This window comes from Choloepus didactylus, chromosome 24 (genome assembly GCF_015220235.1).
Source record: "Choloepus didactylus isolate mChoDid1 chromosome 24, mChoDid1.pri, whole genome shotgun sequence".
NCBI classification, from domain to species: domain Eukaryota; kingdom Metazoa; phylum Chordata; class Mammalia; order Pilosa; family Megalonychidae; genus Choloepus; species Choloepus didactylus.
Genome location: NC_051330.1, coordinates 9,555,068 through 9,580,255, shown reverse-complemented (window position 1 = coordinate 9,580,255; position 25,188 = coordinate 9,555,068). Strand labels below are relative to the sequence as shown.

The window sequence follows — 25,188 nt, the reverse complement described above, 5'->3', positions numbered from 1 at the left end:
GGTTATATATAGTGTGTGTGTGTGTGTGTGTGTGTGTGTGTGTGTGCACATGTGTGTGTGTATGTGTATGTATATATATTCTTTTATGAGTTGTTAAAGGTAAGGCCTTAATGATTTCAGGGATTTGGCAGATGGAGAAAAAATTTAGTTGAACACCTGCATTTAAAATCAAGGATATATTTAATAGTAACAGGAATGGATATAAAGATTGTCTGATCATCAGAGTATAGCATGAATTGGTAGAACTAGTTAGCCTTATCAGGGGATGTGCTTGGGTCAGATTTGTATTGTGTGACTGTTCCACTGATTTATATTCTGTTGAAGTAAATTGATGCCATAGAATGCATTTCAAAAGATTAGGCTTTATATTGGTTCATGGTGGTGTATAGACTCATATATTATAAAAGTTAACATCTCTAAATTAGGTGAACTTCCTGAAGATGGTAATTATACTACTGCTAGATTTCTTTCTTCTTTTGCAAATGTGTGGGCACAGAACACTGATGAGTTGTTGCTGTTGGTATTTGTTTCTTGTTTGATGTTATTGTTCCCCTGTGTGTTTTAAATTTAGAAATCACAAGGAATTTTATACTTTATTTCTAACCAAGGAAAGAGATCATTGTATTGTTTATAGTTGTTCCCTCTGTGATCTCTAGTTAGCCTTCTCCACTAGGGAGATTTTTCTCTTGATGCTAATGGGAGGCTATAACCACGATAACAGAGTCATGAGTAAAAAAAAAAAATCTCCTTTAAATTAATTGCCATATTGAGCCTTTGTTTAAAAAAAAAAAAAAAACAAGCTTTGCTTTTTGTAAAAATATCTGTCTTAGGGGGATTAACATACAGACATATTCCAAAATACTTATGAGTATCCATAGCATTCAATGATTTGGAAATTCTCTTTAACAACAACAACAAAAAAAAAGATTCTAAGCAAATTAGCAATACTAATCTACATTTGGTATTTATGATAAAATATTAATGTCCGATTCACATATTCTTTTCCTCTTTACATAAAAAACCTTTTTTAAGATGTAAGAATTATGATGAGACCCTTAAATGTTTAAGGCAATTCGAAATTGTTGTTCTGAATACTTACAGAGAAGTGATGATTTTTGAAGGCTGAGTTAGAAAACAGTAATCAGTTCTTCAGGTAGCGCCAACTTTCTCCCACCCACATTAAAATTTTTTCCCACTGTTTCCATTTTGGGGCCCCTATGTCAGCATTATGGGTCTGTGATCTCTAATGGCCATTTCCCAGATACCATAACTAATCTCTGGTAGGGACTGGAGGTAGAGTGTTTTAAGATAGGACCTTATTTTTTGAAGTTAAAATGCAATTCCCTTGTAGTTCTAAAGGTTCCCCACTTTTCCTTGCTGGCTTTCTTCTGTCCTCATCTTTGAACAATTTGGGGGCTCTAAGAACCACCTATATCTTACGAGTTTGGAGAGCCAACAGAGAGCGCTCGAGACTCCTAGAAAAGATGTGGATGATAATGGGTTCTAACGCAAACCTTTAGAAATCTGTTTTGTGTGCTCCAGAAGATAGTCAGGTCAGGACAATTCTTAAACAAAGCTGCTTGGGAATAACTAAAGCAAAGTTTTGTTGGAGTGCTGCTGAATGTAGCATGAAAGAAGTTATGTATCCACACACTATAAGTTGAGTAGTTAAGACTACAGTATTTGCGTCTGACCAAGCAACTGTTAAAAACAGTTAAACATGAGGTGAACCACTTTAGTGATAGAGTTAAGAAGGGACAAAAAGTCTGGCTCCAAAGAAATACATTGATTAGACTTTCCATTTTTAAGAAAATTTCTATTAGGAATCTTTATTAGTTTGGTTTTGAGTTAGTTTATTTTTAAAAGATTTATATTTTGTGGTAAAATGTCATTTTATTCTCATGCTCAGATACCAAGGTATAAAGGACAAGGTAAAAAGAAGAAAAGCGGGGAGAAGTCTGGTGACAAGGTAAAATGCATGAGAGCGAAAGGCTGGCCAGTGCTTTTAGATAGATCTCTTTTAGGAAAAAAGCAAACTATAACAAAAATAAAATTGAATTTATTTTGAATTTGTTTTTGGCGTTAAGTATCTGTTGACCTGTTGACCTAGATTTTGTTGTTGTTTTGAAATACCACTTTTGTTTGTCTATAATCAGAACATGAGAAAGAAGTAATAGTGGCATAAAACAAAAGGTAATTTGACTTTCAATTTTTATCCAGGTGAAAATCATACTGTTGTAATTTATAACTATGGTGTAAGTTTTACTTTAGAAATTCCTTGTTTTCTTGGCAAAAAAGTTGAAAATATTTTCCTTTTGAATGTATGATCAACATTATGATTTTTATTTGAGGAAAATAGAACATCAAACTGCTTTTTGGATAAATTCCTCTTGAGAACATAAAGATTAAATTTAGTCTCCTTTAAGACATTTTTATTATGTTAAGCAACTTATTAGATCATTGCACATTTGCTAGCATTTACTCAAAGCCCCTAACTCATAATAGAGTAGTAGGAATACTTAGGTATTGAGTAACTAATTTACCACAGAGCAATCAGTGCCTTGGCTGCTTTTTCTCCCTCCCCAGTAGATTACAAAAATATACTAGGCAAATAGCTGCTTATAAAATTTATATATTAGAGGTCTCAGCAGCTGCATCAGTACAGTTTTACATCCATTCAACATGAGACCAACGATTTACCTCCTATTTCTGTAGATTCACTAGTCCAGTGCTGTACTAAGGTTGTTTACGTGTAAACGTTTTTCACTAAATTGAAAACCTCCAAAATTAAAGTTTTAAAAAATTGTATTTGCTCTGTACCAACAAATTTCTATTATTGTATTTTTTTGTTCAAGCTATTTTTATACATTACTAAATGAGAAAATGTTTTAAAACATTATTCAGCTATTATTTTTTGAACATTTACATAGTAAAAGTCATTGGGCTAAATGCCATGGACAAGACAAATTTAACACAGTCCTCCAGAAGTCTGCAGTCTAATTGGGGAGGTAAGCCATACCTTAGGGTAGATAATTAAGAATATAAAATATCGTGTTCTTTATAGAGGCTTTTAATCAGTTTCTTGGACTTTTTTTGAATTTCAAAGCATATTTCATAGCATTAACTTCTTACAGTTTTACTGGTGTCGTGGGTTTTAAGACATTTACAGATATAACCACAGCAAACTGAAATAAACATTTTTTGTCTTTGTGTAGCTCAACACAACTTTGGTGAGCCCAGACTTTATCATCTGTTGTACCTTGGGCAGGCTTCACATACTGATTTGAGGGGTGACTGAAGACCCATCTCCTGGATCTTTGGGGCAATAGATTGAGCCCCTTCTATTTTAGTATAGTGTTCCTGAATCCAGGATACTTCCTCTATCACTCTGCAACTTTTCCCCCCTCACTTCCCTATTTTTTTTTCTGAATTGTCTTTGTGAGAAGCCTGTGTTGTACCCAATGTTTCCTCTTTCCAACTGTGTAAATAAGCTTGTGCCTCTTCATCCCTCTGCCTTTTCTCTGCCTGGTGCTGTGTGCATAGGCTCCCGGCACTTGAGTATCTCAGTGCTCACGGGCTCCCAGCACCTGAACACCTCAGTGTTGCCTGTTGCTGTGTGCACGGGCTCCCAGCACCCTGAGTATCTCAGTGCTGTGTGCATGGGCTCCTGGCACCCGAGTATCTCAGTGTTGCCTTGTGCCATGTGCACGGGCTCCCGGCACCCGAGTACGTCAGTGCCGCTGTGTTTGGCAGTTGCGGCTGTGCACAGCAAGGCTCCAGGAGGAGCTGCCATGCTATGTTCTTCTGTGAGTGGCATTTCCCAAGTTGTTCAGCCCACAGTCCACGAAGCCATATGCAGTGGCCTGGCCTCCCTGGCCTGCATCAGACAGTTGGGGCAGGGAACTTGAACAGAATAGCCAGGAGCACAGGGTCCCTGCTCCCCGCAGCAACTCTGGAGCACTCAACAAGGAGAGTTGAATGTGTCTTCCTGCTTTTTGAATGCAGCAAGGACAGGCGTTAATGGCTCATTCATGTTCTTGGCTGTTGCTTCATGGATTTCTAATTTGTATTAGAATTAACCTCTTAAAAATCATTCATATATATGGGAAGACTGATTTGTAGTTATGATTACAGATGTAAATTTGCAAAGCATGAGCTAAGGGTTTTGAATTAAAAGTTACGTTTTTTCTTTGTTTTCATTTGGAGACAATAAAGGATGGGTGGAAGAATTGGAATACAAATCGGACAGATAGTAAATGGGAGGATATTTCTTTGTGAGTTAAAAATTCTGAAATATATATTAATACTTTGTGGTTTCTGGAGTATCATCTGTAATAATTTATTTCACTGTAAACCATTTAATTGTACCAAACATTATTTTAATTATCTGAGAAATGTAAATACACACAAAAAATTACAACAGACTTTTGGTAGGATATACTAACTTAGATTTTCACTGTTCAGGTGGATAAACTGAGTAAAGTATTAGGTGTCTTTTTTTTTAATATTTAGAATAAGCTGCTTTTTATCATCACATTAATTGTAACATGAAAAGGGCATCCTTTCTTTTTACAATAAATTTTTAGGTGTTTTAAAACTAATATAAGTTGAGGTATGTTTTGCTTCAAATTCCTACAAATAAGACATTTCTTTATTGCTTTCAAAATTCTAGGATAAGATCAACGTGGTGTTGGTTTAGGACAGTGATGGGGCTCTCCTTAGGTCTGTGTTTGGAAGGTGTATGTTTTTTTGTCTTTTTTTCAGTCACCTCGATGTCTTCCAAATAAACATTATCATCCCCTTAAGCTGCAAGCTCAGACACACATTGTCCTGAACCAATGCATGAATGAATGAATTAGCCCTTTTCATTTCTGCTGAGTCTGCTCTGTAATCCTAGCCATTTCTGATTCTAGGCTTGGAATCTTGTCACTGCTTGTAAACTATAGGTTGAATAGCTGGGGTGGTAGAGGATGCAGAGGGGAGTAGCTGTCCAGGATCTTCAATTCTGGCCTCACAGCCAGAAAATTATGGTTCTAGTTTAGGAATTATACATTGTTTACGGGGATTGAAGATAGACTTTCTAGAAAAACTTGAGTTTTCAGAAAGGGGTTTAAATGTTTATTTTGTGGTTCTCGAATTCTACAGTATTTTCTTTCTACATGAGTGAATTAAACTTAAAATCTGTGTCTATTACAACTGTAGTAAAGTTGCTTCTCTGAATAACTGATTAGTAAATCATGAGGCAGAGAGGAGTGGTGATTTGAGGTGGAGGCAGGAAAGAGAATTAAATATTGTATGGATTTGTTGAATGTTTTTCAAAACTGGGGTATTCCTTTGTCTTTGATGTTTCTTCTGTTAAGGATAGTGCAAATACAGAAGTGTTGGACTTCCTTACCTGGACTGATGCTGATGTTGTTACAAACATTGAGGACTGGTGGTTTGATCTGCTGAGCCCTCTATCATAGGACTTGCCCTTATGAAACTCATCACTGCACTGGAGAGGCTAAACTTGCGTATAATTATGCCTAAGTCTCCCTGAGTGCCTCTTTGTTGCTCAGATGTGGCCCTCTCTCTGTAAGCCACCTTAGCGGGTGAAATCACTGTCCTCCCCTCTACGTGGAACCTGACTCCCAGGGGTGTCAATCTCCCTGGCAATGCAGGATACGACTCCCAGGGATGAATCTGGACCCGGCATTGTGGGATTGAAACATCTTGACCAAAAGGGGGATGGATGCAAAATGAAACAAAGTAAAGCTTCAGTGGCTGAGAGATTCCAAATGGAGTCGAGAGGTCACTCTGGTGGACATTCTTATGCACTATATAGATAACACCTCTTAGGTTTAATGTATTGGAATAGCTAGAAGTAAATACCTGAAACTATCAAATTCCAACCCAATAGTCTGGACTCTTGAAGACGATTGTATAACAATGTAGCTTACAAGGAGTGACAGTGTGATTGTGAAAACCTAGTGGATCACACTCCCTTTAGTGTATGGCTGGATGAGTAGAAAAATGGAGACAAAAGCTAAATGAAAAGAGTGGGATGGGGGGATGATTTAGGTGTTCTTTTTTACTTTTATTTTTTATTCTTATTCTGATTCTTTCTAATCTAAGGAAAATGTTCAAAAATAGATTGGGGTGACGAATGCACAACTATATGATGGTAATGTGAACAGTTGATTGTATACCATGGATGATTGCATGGTATGTAAATATATCTCAACAAAACTGAATTAAAAAAAATAGATTGGGGTGATGAATGCATAACTATATGATGGTACTGTAAACAGTTGATTGTATACCATGGATGATTGTGTGGTATGTGATATTTCAATAAAACTGAATTTAATTAAAAAAAAAAAAAGTCTAGAAAACCAGGGGAAAAAAAACAGTGCTTATAAAGCCTTTAGTCTGGAAAAACGTTTTTTCTGAGCTTTTAAGCCATTCTAGTGATAATTCAGTATTTGGTTACTGGAAAATTAGCTGGTGTTTTACAAATGTGAGAATGATCTCTCTGATGCTAATTTTCTGTTAATATATTAATGAATTCTTGAATATGTAAGAGTATTGTTGGCAAATTGAATGTATACTGAAGCTTTCTTACGACTTCACTATAACTTACCATCCGAATAATTCAGTCTTGAGCTACATCCCAAATAATTTAATGACTGCTGCAGTTGTATAATATGTCCCTCATTTTTTTGAAAAGTGAAACCATTATAATAAGTTATATATATATATTAATACCTCTGAGGTTGTTCAGGGAATAAATTCTAAGGCATTGCCACGAGGTCTTTTTTTTAAAAGTAATTTTTGGTTTTAAATGATATTTAAACTTAGCTGTTTAGCTTTATCCTGAATCTTATTTGCAGTTTATCCAAGTCTTGGTGATAAGACTTTTCTAAGCCATGATAGAGATTTTTTTTTCTAATTATATTTAGTTCATATTAGTGAGGTCATACAATATTTGTCCTTTTGTGTCTGACTTATTTCATTCAATATAATGTCCTCAAGGTTCAGGTATGTAGTAGTCATGTGTCATGACTTCATTTCTTCTGCAGCTGCGTAATATTCCATCATATGTATATATCACATTTTGTTTATCCATTCATGGGTTGATGGACACTGGGTTGTTTCCATCTTTTGGCAATTATAAATAATGCCCCTATGAACATCTGTGTGCAAATATCTATTCACATCCCTGCTTTCAGTTCTTTTGAGAATATACCAAGCTAGGGGGATTGCCAGATCATATGGCAGTTCTAGACTTAGCTTCTTGAGGAACCACCAAACTGTCTTCCATGGTGGCTGCACCATTCTGCATTCCCACCAACAGTGAATATGTGTGTTTATTTTTCCACATCCTCTCCAGTGCTTGCAGTGTTGTTTTTTTAATAGTTGCCATTCTAGTAGGTTGTGAAATGGTATCTTATTGTAGTTTTAATTTGTATTTCCCTAATAGCTAGTGAAGTTGAACATCTTTTCAGTGGTACTTTTTAGCCATTTATGTATCTTCTTTGGAAAAATGTCTGTTCATATCTTTTGCCCATTTTTTAGTTGGATTGTTTGTGTCTTTTTATTGATGAGTTGTAGGATCTCTTTATATATCCTGGATATTACACCATTATCAGATAATGTGGTTTCCAAATATTTTCTCCCATTAAATAGGGTGCCTTTTCACTCTCTTGACAAAGTCTTTTGAACTACAATTTTGAGGAGGTCCCATTTATTTTTTCTGTCATTGCCTGTGCAACCACCTCTACCAAAAGATTTTGAAGATGCTTGCCTACATGTTCTTCTAGGAGTTTTATGGTTCAGGCTTTTATATTTAGGTCTATGATCCATTTTGAGTTAATTTTTGTATAAGGTGTAAGAGATGGGGGTCCTCTTTAACTCTTTTGGATATGGCTGTCCAGTTCTCCAAGCACTGTTTGAAGAGACTGCTCTATCAGCCTTGTCAAAAATCTATTGACCATGGATGTGAGGATCTATTTCTGAACTTGAGACTGGATTCCATTGGTCAGTAAGTATCTTTATGCCAATACCGTACTGTTTTTATCACTGTAGCTTTGTAATACGCTTTTAAAATCAGGGAGTGGGAGTCTTCCAGTCCAGTAATTTGGGGCTTCTTTGATTTCTTTGAGGTGTACTTTGTAGTTTTTTGAGTACAGGTCCTTTATATCCTTAGGTAAGTTTATTCCTACATATTTGATTTCTTTTAGTTGCCATTGTAAATGGAGTTTTCCTGGTATCCTTCTCAGGTTGTTCATTACTAGTGCATAGAAACACTACCGACTTTTGCATGTTGATCTTGTATCCCGCCACTTTACTGAACTCATTTATTAGGTCTCGTAGCTTTGTTGTAGATTTTTCAGGGCTTTCTAGGTATAGGAGCATATCATCTGCAACTGCTGAAAGTTTTACTTCTTCCTTTCTGATTTGGATGACTTCTCTTTCTTTTTCTTGTCAGATTGCCCTAGCAAAAATTCTAGTTCAATGTTGGATAACAGTGATGACAGTGGACATCCTTGTCTTGTTCCCAATCTCAGTGGAAAAGCTTTCAGTCTTTCACCATTGAGTATAATATTAGGTGTGGGTTTCTCATACATGCCCTTTATTATGTTGAGAAAGTTTCCTTCTATTCTTGTCTTTCAAAGTGTTTTTATCAAGAAAGGATGCTAGATTTTGTCAAATGCCTTTTCTGTGTCAATCAAGATGTTGATGTGGTTCTTCTCCTTCAATTTGTTAATGTGGTGTATTACATTGATTGATTTTCTTGTGTTGAACCCCCTTGCATACTGGGATAAAACCCACTTGATCATGGTGTATAATTCTTTTATTGTGCCATTGGATTTGATTTACAATTACTTTGATGAAGATTTTTGCATCTATATTCATTGGAGAGATTGTTCTGTAATTTTCCTTTCTTGTAGTATCTTTATCTGGTTTTGGTGTTAGGGTGATGTTGGCTTCATGGAATGAGTTAAGTAATGTTTCCTCCTCTTCAATTTTCTGGTAGAGTTTGAGCAGGATTGGTATTAATTCTTCTTAGAATGATTGGTAGAATTCACCTATGAAGCAATCTGGTCCGGGTTTTTCTTTGTTGGGAGATTTTTGAAGACTGTTTCAACCACTTTACTTGTGATTGGTTTACGATCTTCTGTTTCTTCTGCAGTCAGTGTGGGTTGTTCATATGTTTCTAGAAAATTGCCCATTTCATCTAAGTTGTCTAGCTTGTTGGTGTACAGTTGTTCATAATATTCTTTTAGGATCTTATTTCTCTAGGGTCAGTAGTAATGTACTTCCTCTAATTTCTGATTTGATTTATTTGCATCTTTTCTCTTTTTTTCTTTATTAGTCTAGCTAAGGGCTTGACAATTTTGTTGATCTTCTCAACAAAACAACTTTCAGTTTTGTTCTCTCTTTTGTATTTTTTTGTTCTCAATTTCATTTATTTCTGCTCTAATATTTGTTATTTTGCTCTTTCTGCTTGTTCTGGGATTAGTTTGCTGTTCTTTTTCTAGTTCTCCAGGTGTTATGTCTTTGGTTTTATTTCTTTCTACCTTTTAAAGTAGGTATTTAGGACTATTAATTTCCCTTTCAACCCTGCCTTCATTGCATCCCAGAATTTTTTTATTTTATTTTAAATTCAGTTTTATTGAGATATATTTCCATACCATACAGTCATCCACAGTGTAAGTCAGTTCACATTACCATCATATAGTTGTGCATTTATCATCCCAATCAATTTTTGAACATCTCTGTACTCCAAAAAGAATAAAAATAAGAACAAAAATAAAAGTAAAAAAGAATACCCAAAGCATTCCATCCCCCTCATCCCACCCTATTTTTCATTTAATTTTTGTCCCCATTTTTCTACTCATCTGTTCATATATTGGATAAAAGGGAGTGTGACCCACAAGGTTTTCACAATCACACAGTCACACCTTGTAAGCTACATAGTTATGCACGCAGTTGTCTTCAAGAATCAAGGCTACTGGGTTGCATTTCCACAGTTTCAGGTATTTCCTTCTAGCTATTCCAGTACACTAAAAACTAAATGTGATAGCTATATAGTGCATAGAATGCCCTCGAGAGTAACCTCTCGACTCCATTTGAAATCTCTCAACTACTGAAACTTTATTTTTCTCTTCCCCATTTTGGTCAAGAAGATTTTCTCAATCCCACAGCGCTGCATCCAGGCCCATCCCTGGGACTCCTGTCCCACATTGCCAGGGACCTTTACCCTTGGGAGTCATGTCCCATGTAGGGGCACAGCAAGAGTTCACCTGCCTAGTGGGCTTAGAGAGAGAAGGGGCACATCTGAGCAACAAAGAGGTTCTCTGGCATCCCAGAGGTTTAGATATATTGTGTTCTTGAGGTATTGACTGATTTCTCTTGCAATTTCTTCTTTGACCCACTAATTGTTTAAGAGGGTGTTGTTTAACCTCCATAAATTTATGCATTTTCCAGTCCTCTGCCGTTTTTGATTTCCAGCTTCAACCCATTCTGATCAGTGAAAGTTCTTTGCATAGTTTTGATCTTTTAAACTTTATTAAGACCCATTTTGCTGTGCAGCAGGTGGTCTATCTTGGCAAATTATCTGTGTGCACTTGAGAAGAATGTATATCCTGCTGTCTTGCGGTGCATTGTTTTTTTTATGGCTGTTAGATCTAGTTCTTTTATCATGTTTTTCAAGTTCTCTATTTCCTGTTGGTCCTCTATTTAGATGTCCTATCTGTTCTATCTGATATGAATGGTGTATTGAAGTCTCCAGCTATTATTGTAGATATGTTTATTTCTACCTTCAGTTTTGCTGGTGTTTGCCATATCTATTTTGGGGCACCCTGGTTAGGGCATATATATTGATGGTTGTTATTTCTTCTTGGTGGATTGCCCCTTTTATTAATATATAATGTTCTTCTTTGTTTCTTAAAGTGACTTTGCATTTAAAGTTTATTTTGTCCAATATTAGTATAGCTACCCAGCATTTTTTTTTTTTTTTTGATGTTTTTAGCATGGAATATCTTTTTCCAGCCTTTCATTTTCAACCTATTTGTATTCTTGTGTTTAAAGTGAGTCTCTTGTAGAAAACATATAGATGGTTTATATTTTTTATTAATTCTGCCGATCTGTCATGCTACTGCCTTCATGCCACTGCCTTCTCTCACCTCTGTGGTTTCTGATGAGAAGTTGACACTTAGTCTTATCAAACTTGCCTTGTATATTTTGAATCGCTTTTCTGTTGCTGCTTTCAGAATTCTCTATTTTTGGCATTTGACATTTTGATTAGTATGTGTCTTGGAGTAGATCTACTGGATTTATTCAGTTTGGTGTACGTTGGGCTTCTTGGACCTGGATATCAATGCCTTTCATAAGTGTTGCAAACTTCTCATCTATTATTTCCTCTCATTCCTTCTCCCTCTTTTCCCTTCCCTTCTCCTTCTGGGGCATCCAGCAATGTGAATGTTCATGCGCTTCATCTTGTCAGTCAGTTCCCAGACACCCTGCTCAATTTTTCCCATTCTTTTCTTTATCTTTCCTTTTGTCTATTCAAATTTGGATTCTCTGTCTTCTAGCTCACCTATCCTTTCTTTTGCCTGTTCAATTCTGCTGTTATGTGCTTTTAGTGTATTTTTAATTTCATCTGTTGTGCCTTTCATTCACATAAGAACTGTTATTTTTCCTTTCATGCTTTCAGATTCTTCTTTATGTTCGCCCAGTGTCTTCTTAATATTCTTTATCTCTTTAGCCATCTCTTTGAATTTGTTTCGGAGATTTACTTCAACATTTTTGATTAGTTGTTCCGGATTCTGTATCTCCTCTGCCTTTTTGATTTGCTCCTTTAACTGAGCCTGTATCTTAATATGGGTTTTTTTTTTTTGCTGTTGTCTGGACATCGGATTATCTTGGTGAGTTTTCTCTGAAGGTTGGATTCTTTCTTTTGTCAAAACTTTTGTTGTTGACTGATTTGTGTTAATACTCTTTTTTGACACTTGGTTTGTCAGTATTACCCAACCAGGACTGGGCCAGGGACCCACGAAGGGGGCACACACCAGCTCCACAAGACCCAGAGAGAAGGTAAGGTAAAGATGCCTGACAGCCTTTCATTCCGCTCCCCAAGGGTGTAGTTTCTTGGCCTGCCCAGCATGTGGCCCTCTTCGGCCAAAAGCCTTTTCGGTGTCTTTCTGGTGGTGCACTTTCCTTGCCTGCCAGCAGATGGTGGTCTTCAGCAACCTATTCCCTTCAACCCTTAGAAGGCTGAGAAGCTCCATACCATTCCAGACAGTGGCATAGCCGCGCCAGGTGGGGTGGGTTTAAACCGCCAGTGGTCCCAGAAGTTCAAATTTGCTGGCACAGTGGTGAATCATGTCCATCCTGTTTTTGGAAGACTGTATCTCTGCTGCCCTTTCATTCTGGAGCTCCTGTCCATCTGAGACTGGAGAACCGGATGGTTTCTGTGCCAGGAGCCAGGCTGAGAGGGGTTGCTCACCATTTCTCACCACAGCTTCTCCATCATGTTGTCCCGTGCTTTCCTGGGCATTGTAGAGCACTCTCTCCAATCTCTGGACCCCCAGATCTGTTGTTGTGGATAGTTTCTGCCTGATCCCTAGTTTTTCTGGGAGAGAAGTGAGCCCAGCCTCTCCCTCATCAGCCTTCATGGAGGCTGCCCTCCCTAGTCAGCGGATAGAGATTTTTATTTAAAAACAGATTTCAGAGGTTTTTTTTCCATATCATGAGTTGATTTGTTGTTGTGCAAAAGATTTGGCCTTCCTCCATTGAAATTTCTCCAAAAGAGAAACTTACGATACTTTAGTTTTAATCTTGGCCTAATGTTTTGATCACAAATCTTTCTCCTCTTAGTGTGGGTTTTTTTTTTGTTTGTTTGTTTGTTAAAGGAGTAAAAGTTATTTGGAATTAAGTTCAGTGAATTGATTAATAACCCAGTTATTTGGAATTAAGTTTGGTGAATTACCCACTTGGGTAATGCTCTTTTTGGTAAAAAATGAGTCGTAGTTATAAAGCAATGAAACGTTCCTTGAGGTGTTTAGAAATTTATTTTGAAAACAGTTCCAAAGCAGATTGAGTTTTTTAAAAATTTGACTCCATAGATAAGTAGAGCTATAGTTTTAGAACAAAATAATTCTGTTATATAAAAAAATATGTTTTGTGTTGAACAAAGTAATGTGTGTCTATATGAAACTTGTTTACTTAAAACTGGTCTTTTTACCCATAGCAGAAATATTGCTTAAAGCAATGAACAAATAATCATGGATGCATATTAGTTAATAAGTTTAGATAGTCTACTGTGTGTGCTTAAATTATGTAGGTAATGTGAATTCATGGAGAAGGACTGGAATGATTTATTGTTTCTAGTAATGTTGCTTTACATTTACATTTCAGTGTCTTTCATGCCAATTTTCCTTTTGAACTTAGGAATGTTTCGAAGCACTCAGTCACTATCCCAATATCTGTAATTGTAAATTGTGTTTATTACTAGACTTTAGGGTGTTTATTTCCAGTGTATATACCTTTGAAAAAGATTCAGCTCCATTACTAAAACATTTTTAAATTAGAAATTACAATGGGCATGACTCTAATTACAAAATACTTAAATAGGTGGCCCTTTAAATTTTTAATACCAAGAATACTTCAAGATAGTTGGTAGGAAATTTTTAAAAGTTTCCACCTCTTTGAAAATGTCATATGTTTTTTAAAAGGATGATACTTTGGTATTTATTTTTTCAGAATCTTTATTTACAGTGATTAATCAGTCTATGATAATAACATATGGAAGGCCCACAAAAACTTGTGTCTTATACACCTTGCTTGCTTTGTCAACTAATTAAACAGCTACTGATGGCATCTAGCTAGTGTAAAAAAGTTAAATGTGTATCTTAATACATACATAATGTATTATTGTCTCTAGATTCTAGAAGTGAAATAAACCTTAGAAAATATCTTGTTCTGTAAATTTTATCCAGGTTCAGTAGTTATTACTTTTTAACTTCTCCTGCCACATGTTCCTTCTTTCTTAAGTCTTAATTATAGTTTTATTTGGAAAATGCTTGTCTAGTTCAATTCTTGCAGAAGCTTATGACTTTGAAAATTAAATTATTTAATATTATTTAGTTAATAGTAAAGCATAGGCTGAATTCCCGACTCATTTCAGTCAAATACCTTTTCTAATATACCATAGGTATACAGTAATTTTCTCTTTAGTATGTAAAGTTGAATCTTTGGGAATTGCTGTTTTTAACCTATAAAAAAACAGCAATTTTATGATGTTCAACCTAGTAGCATAACATAAGTATTAAGCGCTAAACTCCAGAATCAGACTTTGATTCTGAAATTGACCCTGCCTTCTGAAACTGATCCTGCCACTTAACTAGCTGGTGACCTTGGAGAGTTACTTAAGTCTCTGTACATCTCATTTTTCATATCTGCAGAGATAATACACCTACCACAGGGTTTTTTTTAGGATTAAATGTTGTAACGTGAAAGATTTGAAAATTTTATGTAAGTGTGAGCTGCTTCTATTTTTACTCTCATTCCTTGTAGTTTTCATTAGTAGTAGTAGTATTAACATAGACATGTCTCGGCAAAAAACTTCTGATCAAGGATAGAATAAAATTAGGCTGAGAAGATAAGGATTAATTGCAAACAAGAAAATACACTTTGATATTTTGTGCTAACATCACAGTATCAGTAGGACAAGGGTAATTTTGAGAATTTAAGTTGGTTTAAGATACACAGAGAAATATATATATGTGTGTGGACATTTAGTGATGTGTAGATTAGGGAGTTGCTCTGAAAGTCTGAATTAAGATAATTGTTTTAATCTTGAATGGTTGAAGCAGCATCTTTCACCTTGATGTTTACTGTATTTGGCACTGGGTAGAAAACTGTTGTTTTTACTTAAGAATACTTTGCCTAAATATTTGATTCATTTACATGAAATGATCTTCCTTTACTTTAATGCTAATGTCCTCTTCTATTCACAAGTTAAAAACATGCTAATTTAGGATAATTTATGAAGCAATGACATGTATGGGAATGGGAAAGTTATTTATAAATGGGAATGTTTATTTACAAATAGGATAGGGATAGTAAAGATATTTCCATTAAGGGAGGGAGAAAAGGAATGGTATACACAATTTTCTTTGACATTTTTCCCCTTCAAAAATTAATCATGTTACGAAGCCTAGTAACGAACTAAAAAACATGGCGAAACTCTACAGGTTTTGTTGTTTTGAGACAACATTGATACATATTTACATATACTTGAAGACTTGAATATGTTCACATTATTTCTTTTTATTATTTAAAGTTTCTTTAAGTTTTATTTTATCAAGAAGAAAAATATGTGAATGTACCTTTTGTCTTTCCTTCTCTCTATTTCTAGAACATCAATGAGGCTAGTCAGAGTGATACAAGTATCTCTTCATCAGAACCCAAGAGCAAAAGTAGTCTTCACTTACTGGCCCATGAAACAAAAATTGGATCTTTCTTAAGCAACAAAACTTTAGATGTCAAAGACAAAGCTGGTCTTTGTGCAGATGAAGATGATATGGAAGGAGATTCTTTCTTTGATGATCCCATTCCTAAACCAGAAAAAACTTATGGTTGGTGAGTGGGCTATGTTTTTGAATTATCACACTAATTAGGGCTTAAAAACATACAAGTTTTAAATGTTTTCAACTTAAGAAATAATGAACAACTAATAGTTCTGTAACTATAGAATCCATAAGTCTGATTTTGTGTCATTATAGCCTTTTATAGTGTAAGAAAATTCCAAGTTGAAAAAAAAAACAAAACCCTCTAACGTTGATTATTTCACTAAGTTTAGTATATAGTAAGTGTCTACATGTACCAGGTACCGTATAGGTGCAACTGTGGTAAAACAGGTAATATCCCTGCCCTCAGGAAGCTTATGATCTTATGAATTGAGTTAGACAATAAACAAGTAATTAAAATATATGTCAAATGGGCCATGTTATGGAGAACAAAACAGCAGAGCTGTGTGATGTATATATGATTTTACATAGGTTATCAGAGAAGGCCTCTCTTAGTGCTTCACTTAGAAGGTGACATTTGAACAGAGAGCTAAAAGATGTGAGACAGTAAGTCATGAAGATATCTAGGTGTATCGAGCTCTTGGCAAAGGAAGTAACAGATTTAAAGGTGTCAGGCAGTTCCAGAAATGGCAAGGAAGATAGGATGGTTGTAGCAGAGAGAGCAAGAAGGAGAGTTGTGAGAGATGGGCTCAGAGAGGTAAGGGAGTTGGATTGACCATAGTAAGTGTTTGGCTTTTACTCTGAGATTGGAAACGATTGGAAGGTTTTGCACAGAGGAGTGCCATAGTCCAACTTAACCTTATGAAAGAATCACCCTGGCTGCTGAGGGTATGGGTGGAGGCAGGGTGTCCAGGTAGGAGGCTACTACTGCAATAATCCAGGTGAGATATGAAGTGCAAGTGGTGAGAAATAGGTGGTTTCTGGTTATATCTCCAGGTTAGAGCCAAAAGAATTTGCTGGCAAGGTTAAAAGAAAAGTAATATCAAGGATTACTCTGGCGTTTTTAGCCTGAATAACTACAAGATTGAGAAGATCATTTACTGAGATGAAGACCGTAGAAAAGAGCAAGGGTGGATTGCACAGATGAGGTGATGTGACAATCTGGAATTCATTTTTAGATATGCTAAGTTTGAGAAGATTCTTTGTGGCGCTGTTAAGTAGGCTTTTCAATCTATGCGATTGGGGATTAAAGGAGAGATATGGGTTAGAGTTATACATTAGGGAGCCATCAGTTTGTAGATAATATTTGAAGCTAGGACACTGGAGAAGATCACCAAAGAAAGAAGTATGGTAATAAGTAGAGAAGTAGTCAGAGGCTGGTACCATAAGGCTTGCAACATTTTGAGGTCATTCAAGGAAGCTGTGAAGAAGACCGAGAAGGTGGTATGGCCAATGAGGAGAGTGAAATGTCCTTGAAGGCACATGCAGGAAATATTTTGAGGAGGAGGAGGGGTCAACTGTATTAATTTCTGCTGAAAATTAACTTTTGGCTTTAGCAATGTGGGAATAAAAGTCATGACCTTGAAAAGCAATTTTGTTAGAGTGGCAGTGGTAGGAGAAATTAAAGAATTAGAGTGGAGTCAAGAAATAATGAGAGGAGAGAAACTAGATGATGAATTCATTTTTGACAGATTTTGTTGTAAAGGTGTGCAGAGGAATGGGGTGATGACTGGGGGAGATGATACAGGGTTGAGACTTTTTTTTAAAGGGGAGAAATAGCAGTATGTGTGTGTGCTGATATGCTGATGAGAATTGTCCAGTTTTAAAGAAGGAGCATTAGTGATGTGAGGGAGTCAGGAGAGAATTCCTGGAGTGCTACACATGAGTAAGTGCAAAGTGATAAAATCCAGGGCACAGGGAGGGATTATCTTTGTCTAGAGGAATGGAGAGTGCTTGGGAACATTTGTGGGCAGGTGGATAGATAAGATGGTAGGAACTGCGGAAATATTCTTCTTGAGCTTTTAGTTAAGTGAAGATGGAGGAGGATATGTTGGGGGATTTGAGAAGAATGGGGAAGGTATGAAATCATAACATAAGAAAGTAAGGAGAGAATGGGCTATTGGATTGTATAGGATTACTGGGCAGTATTAAATGCCTGCCTGAGGTTAAGTAGCCAGAAGTTAAAATCCTTAAGGGATAAAGAGGAGTGACCCAGGGCCTGTAGATAACTGCAGCAAGCAGGATAGTGCATTGTATAGTCTGTTGATGAGATACCTTTAAAGCAGAGGGATTTTAGGGAGGAGAAAGGGAAAATGGTCTGGAAGTGTCATAAAGAACAGAGAGAAAACTACTCTGTCTCAGGCTTAGGGATACTTGGGAGTTGTGAACACAAATGGCCTCTGCTTGAGAGTATGCAGAGGAAGTAGTGTCTTCCGGGGGAAGCCAGATTTCAGACAAAGAGAGGGTAACTGAACATTGAGAAGAAGCTGGGAATTTAGGGAACTTTCTGGATGACTAATTGGGCTTCAGATGGCATAGCTGAAAGAATTCAGAAGTTGGAAAGAGTGAAATGATGTGGTGGTGGGTACATTATAGAGCCATAGCATACAGTTCCATATGATTTTCAAGTTATCTTTTATGCTTTAAAATCGCCATGTAAAAACTCACATTTGACCAACACAGCAGAATACACATTCCTTTTAAGTGCACAAGCTACTTTCTACAGGATAGGCCATGTGCTAGACCATAAATTAGTCTCGATACATTTAAAAGGATGATACTTGTAAAAAGTAGGCCCTCTGACCACAATAGAATTAAGTTAGAAATAATAACAGAAAGAAAGTTGGGAAATTCACAAATATTTGGAATGTAAACAAGTCATTTCTAAATAACTGATGAATCAAACTAGGAATCACAAGGGAAATTAGAAGCTATTTTGAGCTGAACAAAAAAGAAAGCACAGCATATCACAATTTATGAGATACAGCTAAAGCAATGCTTTAAGAGAAATTTATAGCTGTAAACACCTATTAAGAAAGAAGAAAGGTCTTATTCAAAACCTAAGCTTCCACCTTTAGAAACTAGAAAAAGAAAAGCATGCTAAACCCAAAGCAAGTAGAGAAAATGAGGGAAGACAAAACTTGAGTATCAACAAATCAGTGTTTGACAACAAAGATAATTAAAATGACTCATGAGAGGGGGAGAGAAAGAGACAGAGAGAGAGGGCACAGATTACCAGAATGAAGAATGAAAGGGAATATCTTTGCTAACCTTACAGAAATGAAAATGATTATAGGGAAATACTATGAACAGAATTTATACCAAGAAATTAGACAACTTAGATGAATAGTTAACTTCCTAGAGAAACCCAAACTACCAAAACTGACTCAAGAAGTAATTGAAAATCAGATAGAAAGGTAATTAAATTAGTAATTAAAAATCTTCCCATAAAGAAAAGTTCTGGCCCAGTTGGCTTCACTGGTGAATTTTACCAAATATTCAAAGAAGAAATAATACCAGTCTGTTACAGAAATCTTCCAGAAAATAGAAAAGGAAACACTTCCCAACTCATTCTGAAGGCAGCATTACCCTAATACTAAAGTCAAAGATATCAAAATAAAACTAGTGGGGTGATGTCATCAACATTGTGACATAAACAGTACTGGAAACTTTTCTCCAGAGACTCAATGATAAAGGGAAAATTCTGAATTGTTCAGAACTAGAGAGGAAGATAGAGATGGAGAAGGACTGTTCTAGTTTGCTAATGCTGCAGAATGCAAAACACCAGAGATGGATTGGCTTTTATAAAAGGGGGTTTATTTGGCTACACAGTTACAGTCTTAAGGCCATAAAGTGTCCAAGGTAACACATCAGTAATCGGGTACCTTCACTGGAGGATGGCCAATGGTGTCTGGAAAACCTCTGTTAGCTGGGAAGGCATGTGGCTGGCATCTGCTCCAAAGTTCTGGTTTCAAAATGGCTTTCTCACAGGACGTTCCTGTCTAGCAAGCTTGCTCCTCTTGAAAATGTCACTCACAGCTGCACTGAGTTCCTTCTCTTTGAGTCAGCTCATTTATATGATTCCACTGATCAAGTCCCACCCTGAATGGGTGGGGCCACACCTCCATGGGAATATCTCATCAGAGTCATCACCCACAACTGGGTGGGGCACATTCCAAGCAAATCTAATCAGCACCAAAACATCTGCCCCACAAGACTACATCAAAGATAATGGCTTTTGGGGGACACAATACATTCAAACCGGCACAAGGACCCTGCATGCCAAATAGAAGAAAGAGAAAAAAAATCAGGTAGTAATTTTCTATCCTAGACCAGATGGCCCACTCCCCTCCCCATCACTGGGTCTCAGCACAGGGAAGGCAAAGAAAGAGCAGCTGGGATCCCTCCTACTGGGGACACAGACTGTAAAATCTCTCACAGCAGTGAGACATACCCCACCATTTGAAGACCTGGAGGACAGGGTAGGATATTTCAAGACCTAGGTCAGTAAGGGACAAAGAATCTGAGATGGTATTTCCCGTATCCTTGAGGGAAACAGCAGTGGGAGCCATTTGCTTGCCTTGGAGACGGCTGAAAACCGGGGTCAGTTGAGGGGTCCTTTGCCACAAGTTAAGTGGAGGACACAGCCCCGCATCAAGTCAGATTTTGCAGGCAAAGTGAGTTCACAGAATTCCCGCAGTTCCAGCTCACCTGTGGAGACACAGCCTGTGCTCAGAGGCAGAACAGCTTCTAAGGGTGATTAAATTACTGAACAGCACCATCTGCTGGATAGACCAGAAAGTGCAAGAAAATAGAAAGAAAGATTTTAAAAGATGCTTCTGAGTGTTTCTTAGGACCATTGGAGCTGGCCTACACCCCCTGCATGGAAACCCTGCCCTGAGAAATACAGATGACCCAACTGTTAAAGCAGGGCCCTAAAACAAACCCAGGTCTTTCTGGCTGGCGATAAACAGAATAGTACCATTGGAATCCAGCAGATATGTTTTACCACCCACAGTGAACTTGCTGGGGTGCCCAGTGCCTACCTCCCATCCCTGAGGCAGGCTGCTGTGAGTGCTTGATTTTTGATGTGAGACTAGGGGACAGAGCCAGTCTGAAAATTGACCAGTGAGAGAACCAAAAAAACAGATAGAGATCAAAGACAAACAACAAGAAAACACTAGGCAAAAGACAAAAAATGACCTCCAGAATAAACTAATCAAAAATCAGATGTCTAGACAGCAAAAGATCATGAGTCATACTGGGAAACATGAAGATATGTCCCAGTCAAAGGAACAAATTAATACATCAGCTGAGTTACAGGAGTTGAAAAATTAATTAAAGATGTTCAAACAAATCTAAATCAGATCAACAAGTTGAAAGAAAATGTGGCAAAAGAGATGGATATAAAGAAGAAGCAGGGTGTCCATACAGAAGAACTCGAAGACTTGAAAAAACAAATGGCAACTTATGAGAATGAAAGGCACAATAGAAGAGATGAAAAATACAATGGAGACATACAGTAGCAGACTTAAAGAGGCAAAAGTAAGGATTAGTGAACTGGAAAACAGGACATCTGAAATCCTACACACTAAAAGAACAGATAGGGAAAAGAATGGAAAAATATGAGCAGGGTCTCAGAGAACTGATGACAACATGAAGCACATGAATATATGTTATAGGTGTTCCAGAAGAAGAAGAGAAGGGAAAGGGATCAGAAGGAATAATAGAGGAAATAATCATTAAGTTTCCCAACTTTTATTTATGAAAGGCATAAAATTACAGGTCCAAGAAGCACGGTGTGCCCCAAATAGAATTGATCCAATAGACCTACTCCAGGACACTTACTAATCAGATTGTCAAATGTCGAAGACAGAGAAAGTTCTGAAAGCAGCAAGAGAAAAGCAATCCATCACGTTCAAGGGAAGCTCATAAGACTAAGTATAGATCTCAGCAGAAACCATGGAGGTGAGAAAGCAGTGGTATGATATATTTAAGATACTGAAAGACTAAAATTGCCAACCAAGAATTCTATATCTGGCAAAGTGGTTGTTCAGAAATGAGGGATAGTTTAAAATATTTGCAGATAGACAATAAACAGATACTAAGAGAGTTCGAGAACAGGAGACCTACTCTATAAGAAATATTAAAGGGATCACTACAAACAGATAGGAAAAGACAGGAGAGAGAGGTTTGGATAAGAATGTAGAAATGAGTATTAGCAGTAAGGATAAGTAAAAAGGTAGAAAGAAAAAAAAAAGATATGATATAAAATCCAAAAGAAAAAATGGTTGAAGAAAGCAGTGCCATTACAGTAATCACATTAAATGTTTATGAATTAAACTCCCCAGTCAAAAGACATAGACTGGCAGAATGGATTAAAAAAAAACAGGATCCATCTTTATGCTGTCTAAAAGAGACTCACTTAAGACCCAAGGACAAAAACAGGTTGAAAGTGAAAGGTTGGAAAAAGATATTTCATGCAAACAACAACCAGAAAAGAGCAGGAATAGCTATACTAATATCAGACAAATTAGACTTGAAATGTAAAACAATTAGACACCATATGTTAAAAGGGACAATCCATCAAGAAAACATAACAATTGTAAATATCTATGCACCAAGTCAGAGTACCCCAAAATACATGGAGCAAATACTGATAAAACTGAAGGGAGAAGTAGGCACTTCTACAGTAGTAATTGGAAACTTCCATATACCACTCTCATCAATGGATAGAACATCTAGACAGAAGATCAGTAAGGAAATAGAATATTTGAATGATATTATAAGCACAACATATCAAACTTATAAGATACAGCAAAGGCAGTGCTGAGGGAAATTAATCACTTTAAATGCCTATATTAAAAGAAGAAAGAGCAAAAAATCTAGTACTTATATGCTCACCTGGAGGAACTGAGGAAAGAACAACAAAGTAACCCCAAAGCAAACAGAAGAAAAGAAATCACAAAAACTAGAGCAGAAATAAATGAAACCGAGAACATGAAAACATTAGTCAACAAAACCAGAAGCTGATTCTTGGAGAAAATCAGTAAAACTGACAGACCCTCAGCTACGCTGACAAAAAAGAAAGAAGATACAAGTAAATAAAATCAGAAATGGGAGGGAGGGTCATAATGACTGACCCTGCAGAAATAAAGGAGATAATGAGAAGGTACTGTGAACAATTATATGCTGACAAACTAGACAACTTGGACAAAACGGATGACTTTATAGCAAAACCTGAACAACCAGTATTGACTCTAGAAGAAATAGACGACCTCATCAAACCAATCACAAGTAAAGAGATTGAATCAGTTATCAAAAAACTACCAAAAAAAGAAAAGTCCAGGACCAGATGGCTTCTTATGTGAATTCTACCAAGCAGTCAAGAAAAGAATTAATACCAATCCTGCTCAAACTCTTCAAAAAAATTGAAGAGGTGGCAGGCTACGTAACTCATTCTGTGATGCCAACATCACCCTAATACCAACGCGAGACAAAGACACTGCAAGGAAAGAAAATTGCAGACCAGCCTCTTTGATGAATATAAACGCAAAAATCCTCAACAGAATACTTGGAAATCAAATCCAGTAGCACATTAAAAGAATTTAACACCATGACCAAGTAGGTTTTATCCCCTGTATGCAAAGGTAGTTCAACACAAGAAAATCAAATAGCATAATACACCACATCAATAAATTAAAGAGGAAAAACCACATGATCATCTCGATTGATGCAGAAAAGGCATTTGACAAAATTCAGCATCCTTTCTTGATGAAAACACTTCAAAGGAGAGGAATACAAGGAAAATTCCTCAAAATAATAAAGGGAAATATGAAAAACTCAAAGCTAACATCATACTCAATGGGGAAAGACTGAAAGCTTTCCCTCTAAGAGCAGGAACAAGACAAGGATGCCCACCGTCACCACTGTTATTAAACACTGTGCTGGAATTCTTAGCTAGAGCATTCTGGCAAGAAAAATAACAGGCATCCAAAGTGGGAAGGAAGAAGTAAAACATTCAGTGTTTGCAGATAATATGATCCTGTATGTAGAAAATCCCCAAAAATCTACAGTACAGCTGCTAGAGATAATAAAAGAGTATGGCAAAGTGGCAGGATATAAGATCAATGAGCAAAAACTAGTAGTCTTTCTATACACTTTGTAAGGAGCAATCTGAGGAGGAAATCAGGAAAAAAATTCTATTTACAAGAGCAACCAAAAGAATCAAATATTTAGGAGTAAATTTAACCAAGGATATAAATGACCTGTGCACAGAAAACTACAAAAAAATTGTTAAAAGAAGTTATGGAAGACTTAAATGAATGGAAGGATATACCGTGCACATGGATTGGAAGACTAAATGTAGCCAAGGTGTCTGTTTTCTCCCAAATTGATTTATTGATTCAGTGCAATACCAATTAAAATCCCAACAGCTTACTTTGCAGAAATTGAAAAACCAATAATCAAGTTTATTTGGAAGGGCAGGGTACCCTGAAGAGCTAGAAATATCTTGGGAAAGAAAAATGAAATGGAAGGTCTTATACTACCTGACTTTAAGGCATATTACATTGCCTTAAAGAGCATGGTACTAGCATAAAGATAGATATACTGACCATTGGAATCAAATTGAGTGTTCAGGAAGAGAACATCTATGTCATCTTTGGACAGTTGATCTTCGATATGGCCGTCAAGTCTACTCAACTGGGACAGAGCAGCATCTTCAACAAATGGTGCTTGGAAAACTGGATATCCACATCTAAGAGAATGAAAGAGGACCCTTATCTCACATCTCATACAAAAATTAACTCAAAATGGATCAAAGACCTAAATGTTGGAGCTAAGACCATAAAACTTTTCGAAGAAAACGTAGGGAAGCACTTTCAAGATCTTGTGGTAGGAAGTCGTTTCCTAGATCTTATATCCAAAACTCAAGTGTGGAAAGACAAAATAGACAAATGGGATGTCCTTAAAATTTAAAACTTTTGCACATCAGAGGACTTTGTCAGGAATGTAAAACATCCTATGCAATGGGAGACAATATCTGGAAACCACATAACAGATAAGGGTTTAATATCCAGAATATGTAAAGAAATCCTACAACACAACAACAAAAAGATAAAACAGCCCAATTAATAAATGGGCAAAAGATATGGATAGACACTTTTCTGAAGAGGAAATACAAATGGCTCAAAAACATGCAAAGATGCTCAGCTTCACTAGCTATAAGGGAAATGCAAATCAAAACCACAATGAGAGATTATCTCACACCTACTAGAATAGCAATTATCAAAAAAAAAGAAACAGAAAACTACAAGTGTTGGAAAGGATATGGAGAAAGATATACTTTTTCATTGTTGGTGGGAATGTAGAATGGTGCAACTGCTCTGGAAGGCAGTATGGCATTTCCTCAGAAAGCTAAGTACAGAATCACCATATGATCCAGAAATCCCATTACTGTATGTGTTCTCGGAGGAACTGAAGACTAGGATGTGAATGGATATTTGTAAACTGGTGTTTATAGTGGCATTATGCATGATTGCCAAGAGATTGAAACAGCCCAAATGTCCATCAACAGATGAGTGGATAAACATGACTGTGGTATATACATATGATGGAATATTGCACAGCTGTAAGACAAAATAAAGTTGGGATGCATATAAGAAGGTGA

At 36.6% G+C, this 25,188-nt stretch overlaps 1 protein-coding gene across 3 annotated transcripts in view; it reads left to right on the top strand.

Moving 5' to 3' along the window:
- Positions 1-25,188, top strand: part of CEP43 (centrosomal protein 43) — a 65,512-nt gene that overhangs the window by 15,345 nt on the left and 24,979 nt on the right. For 2 of the 3 annotated variants that reach the window (XM_037817742.1, XM_037817744.1), the window contains exons 7-8: positions 1,910-1,969; positions 15,407-15,630. In XM_037817742.1, coding sequence (XP_037673670.1) covers positions 1,910-1,969; positions 15,407-15,630 — 284 coding nt within the window. The remainder of the gene's footprint in view (positions 1-1,909; positions 1,970-15,406; positions 15,631-25,188) is intronic. The other variant, XM_037817743.1, reaches the window with a different exon arrangement.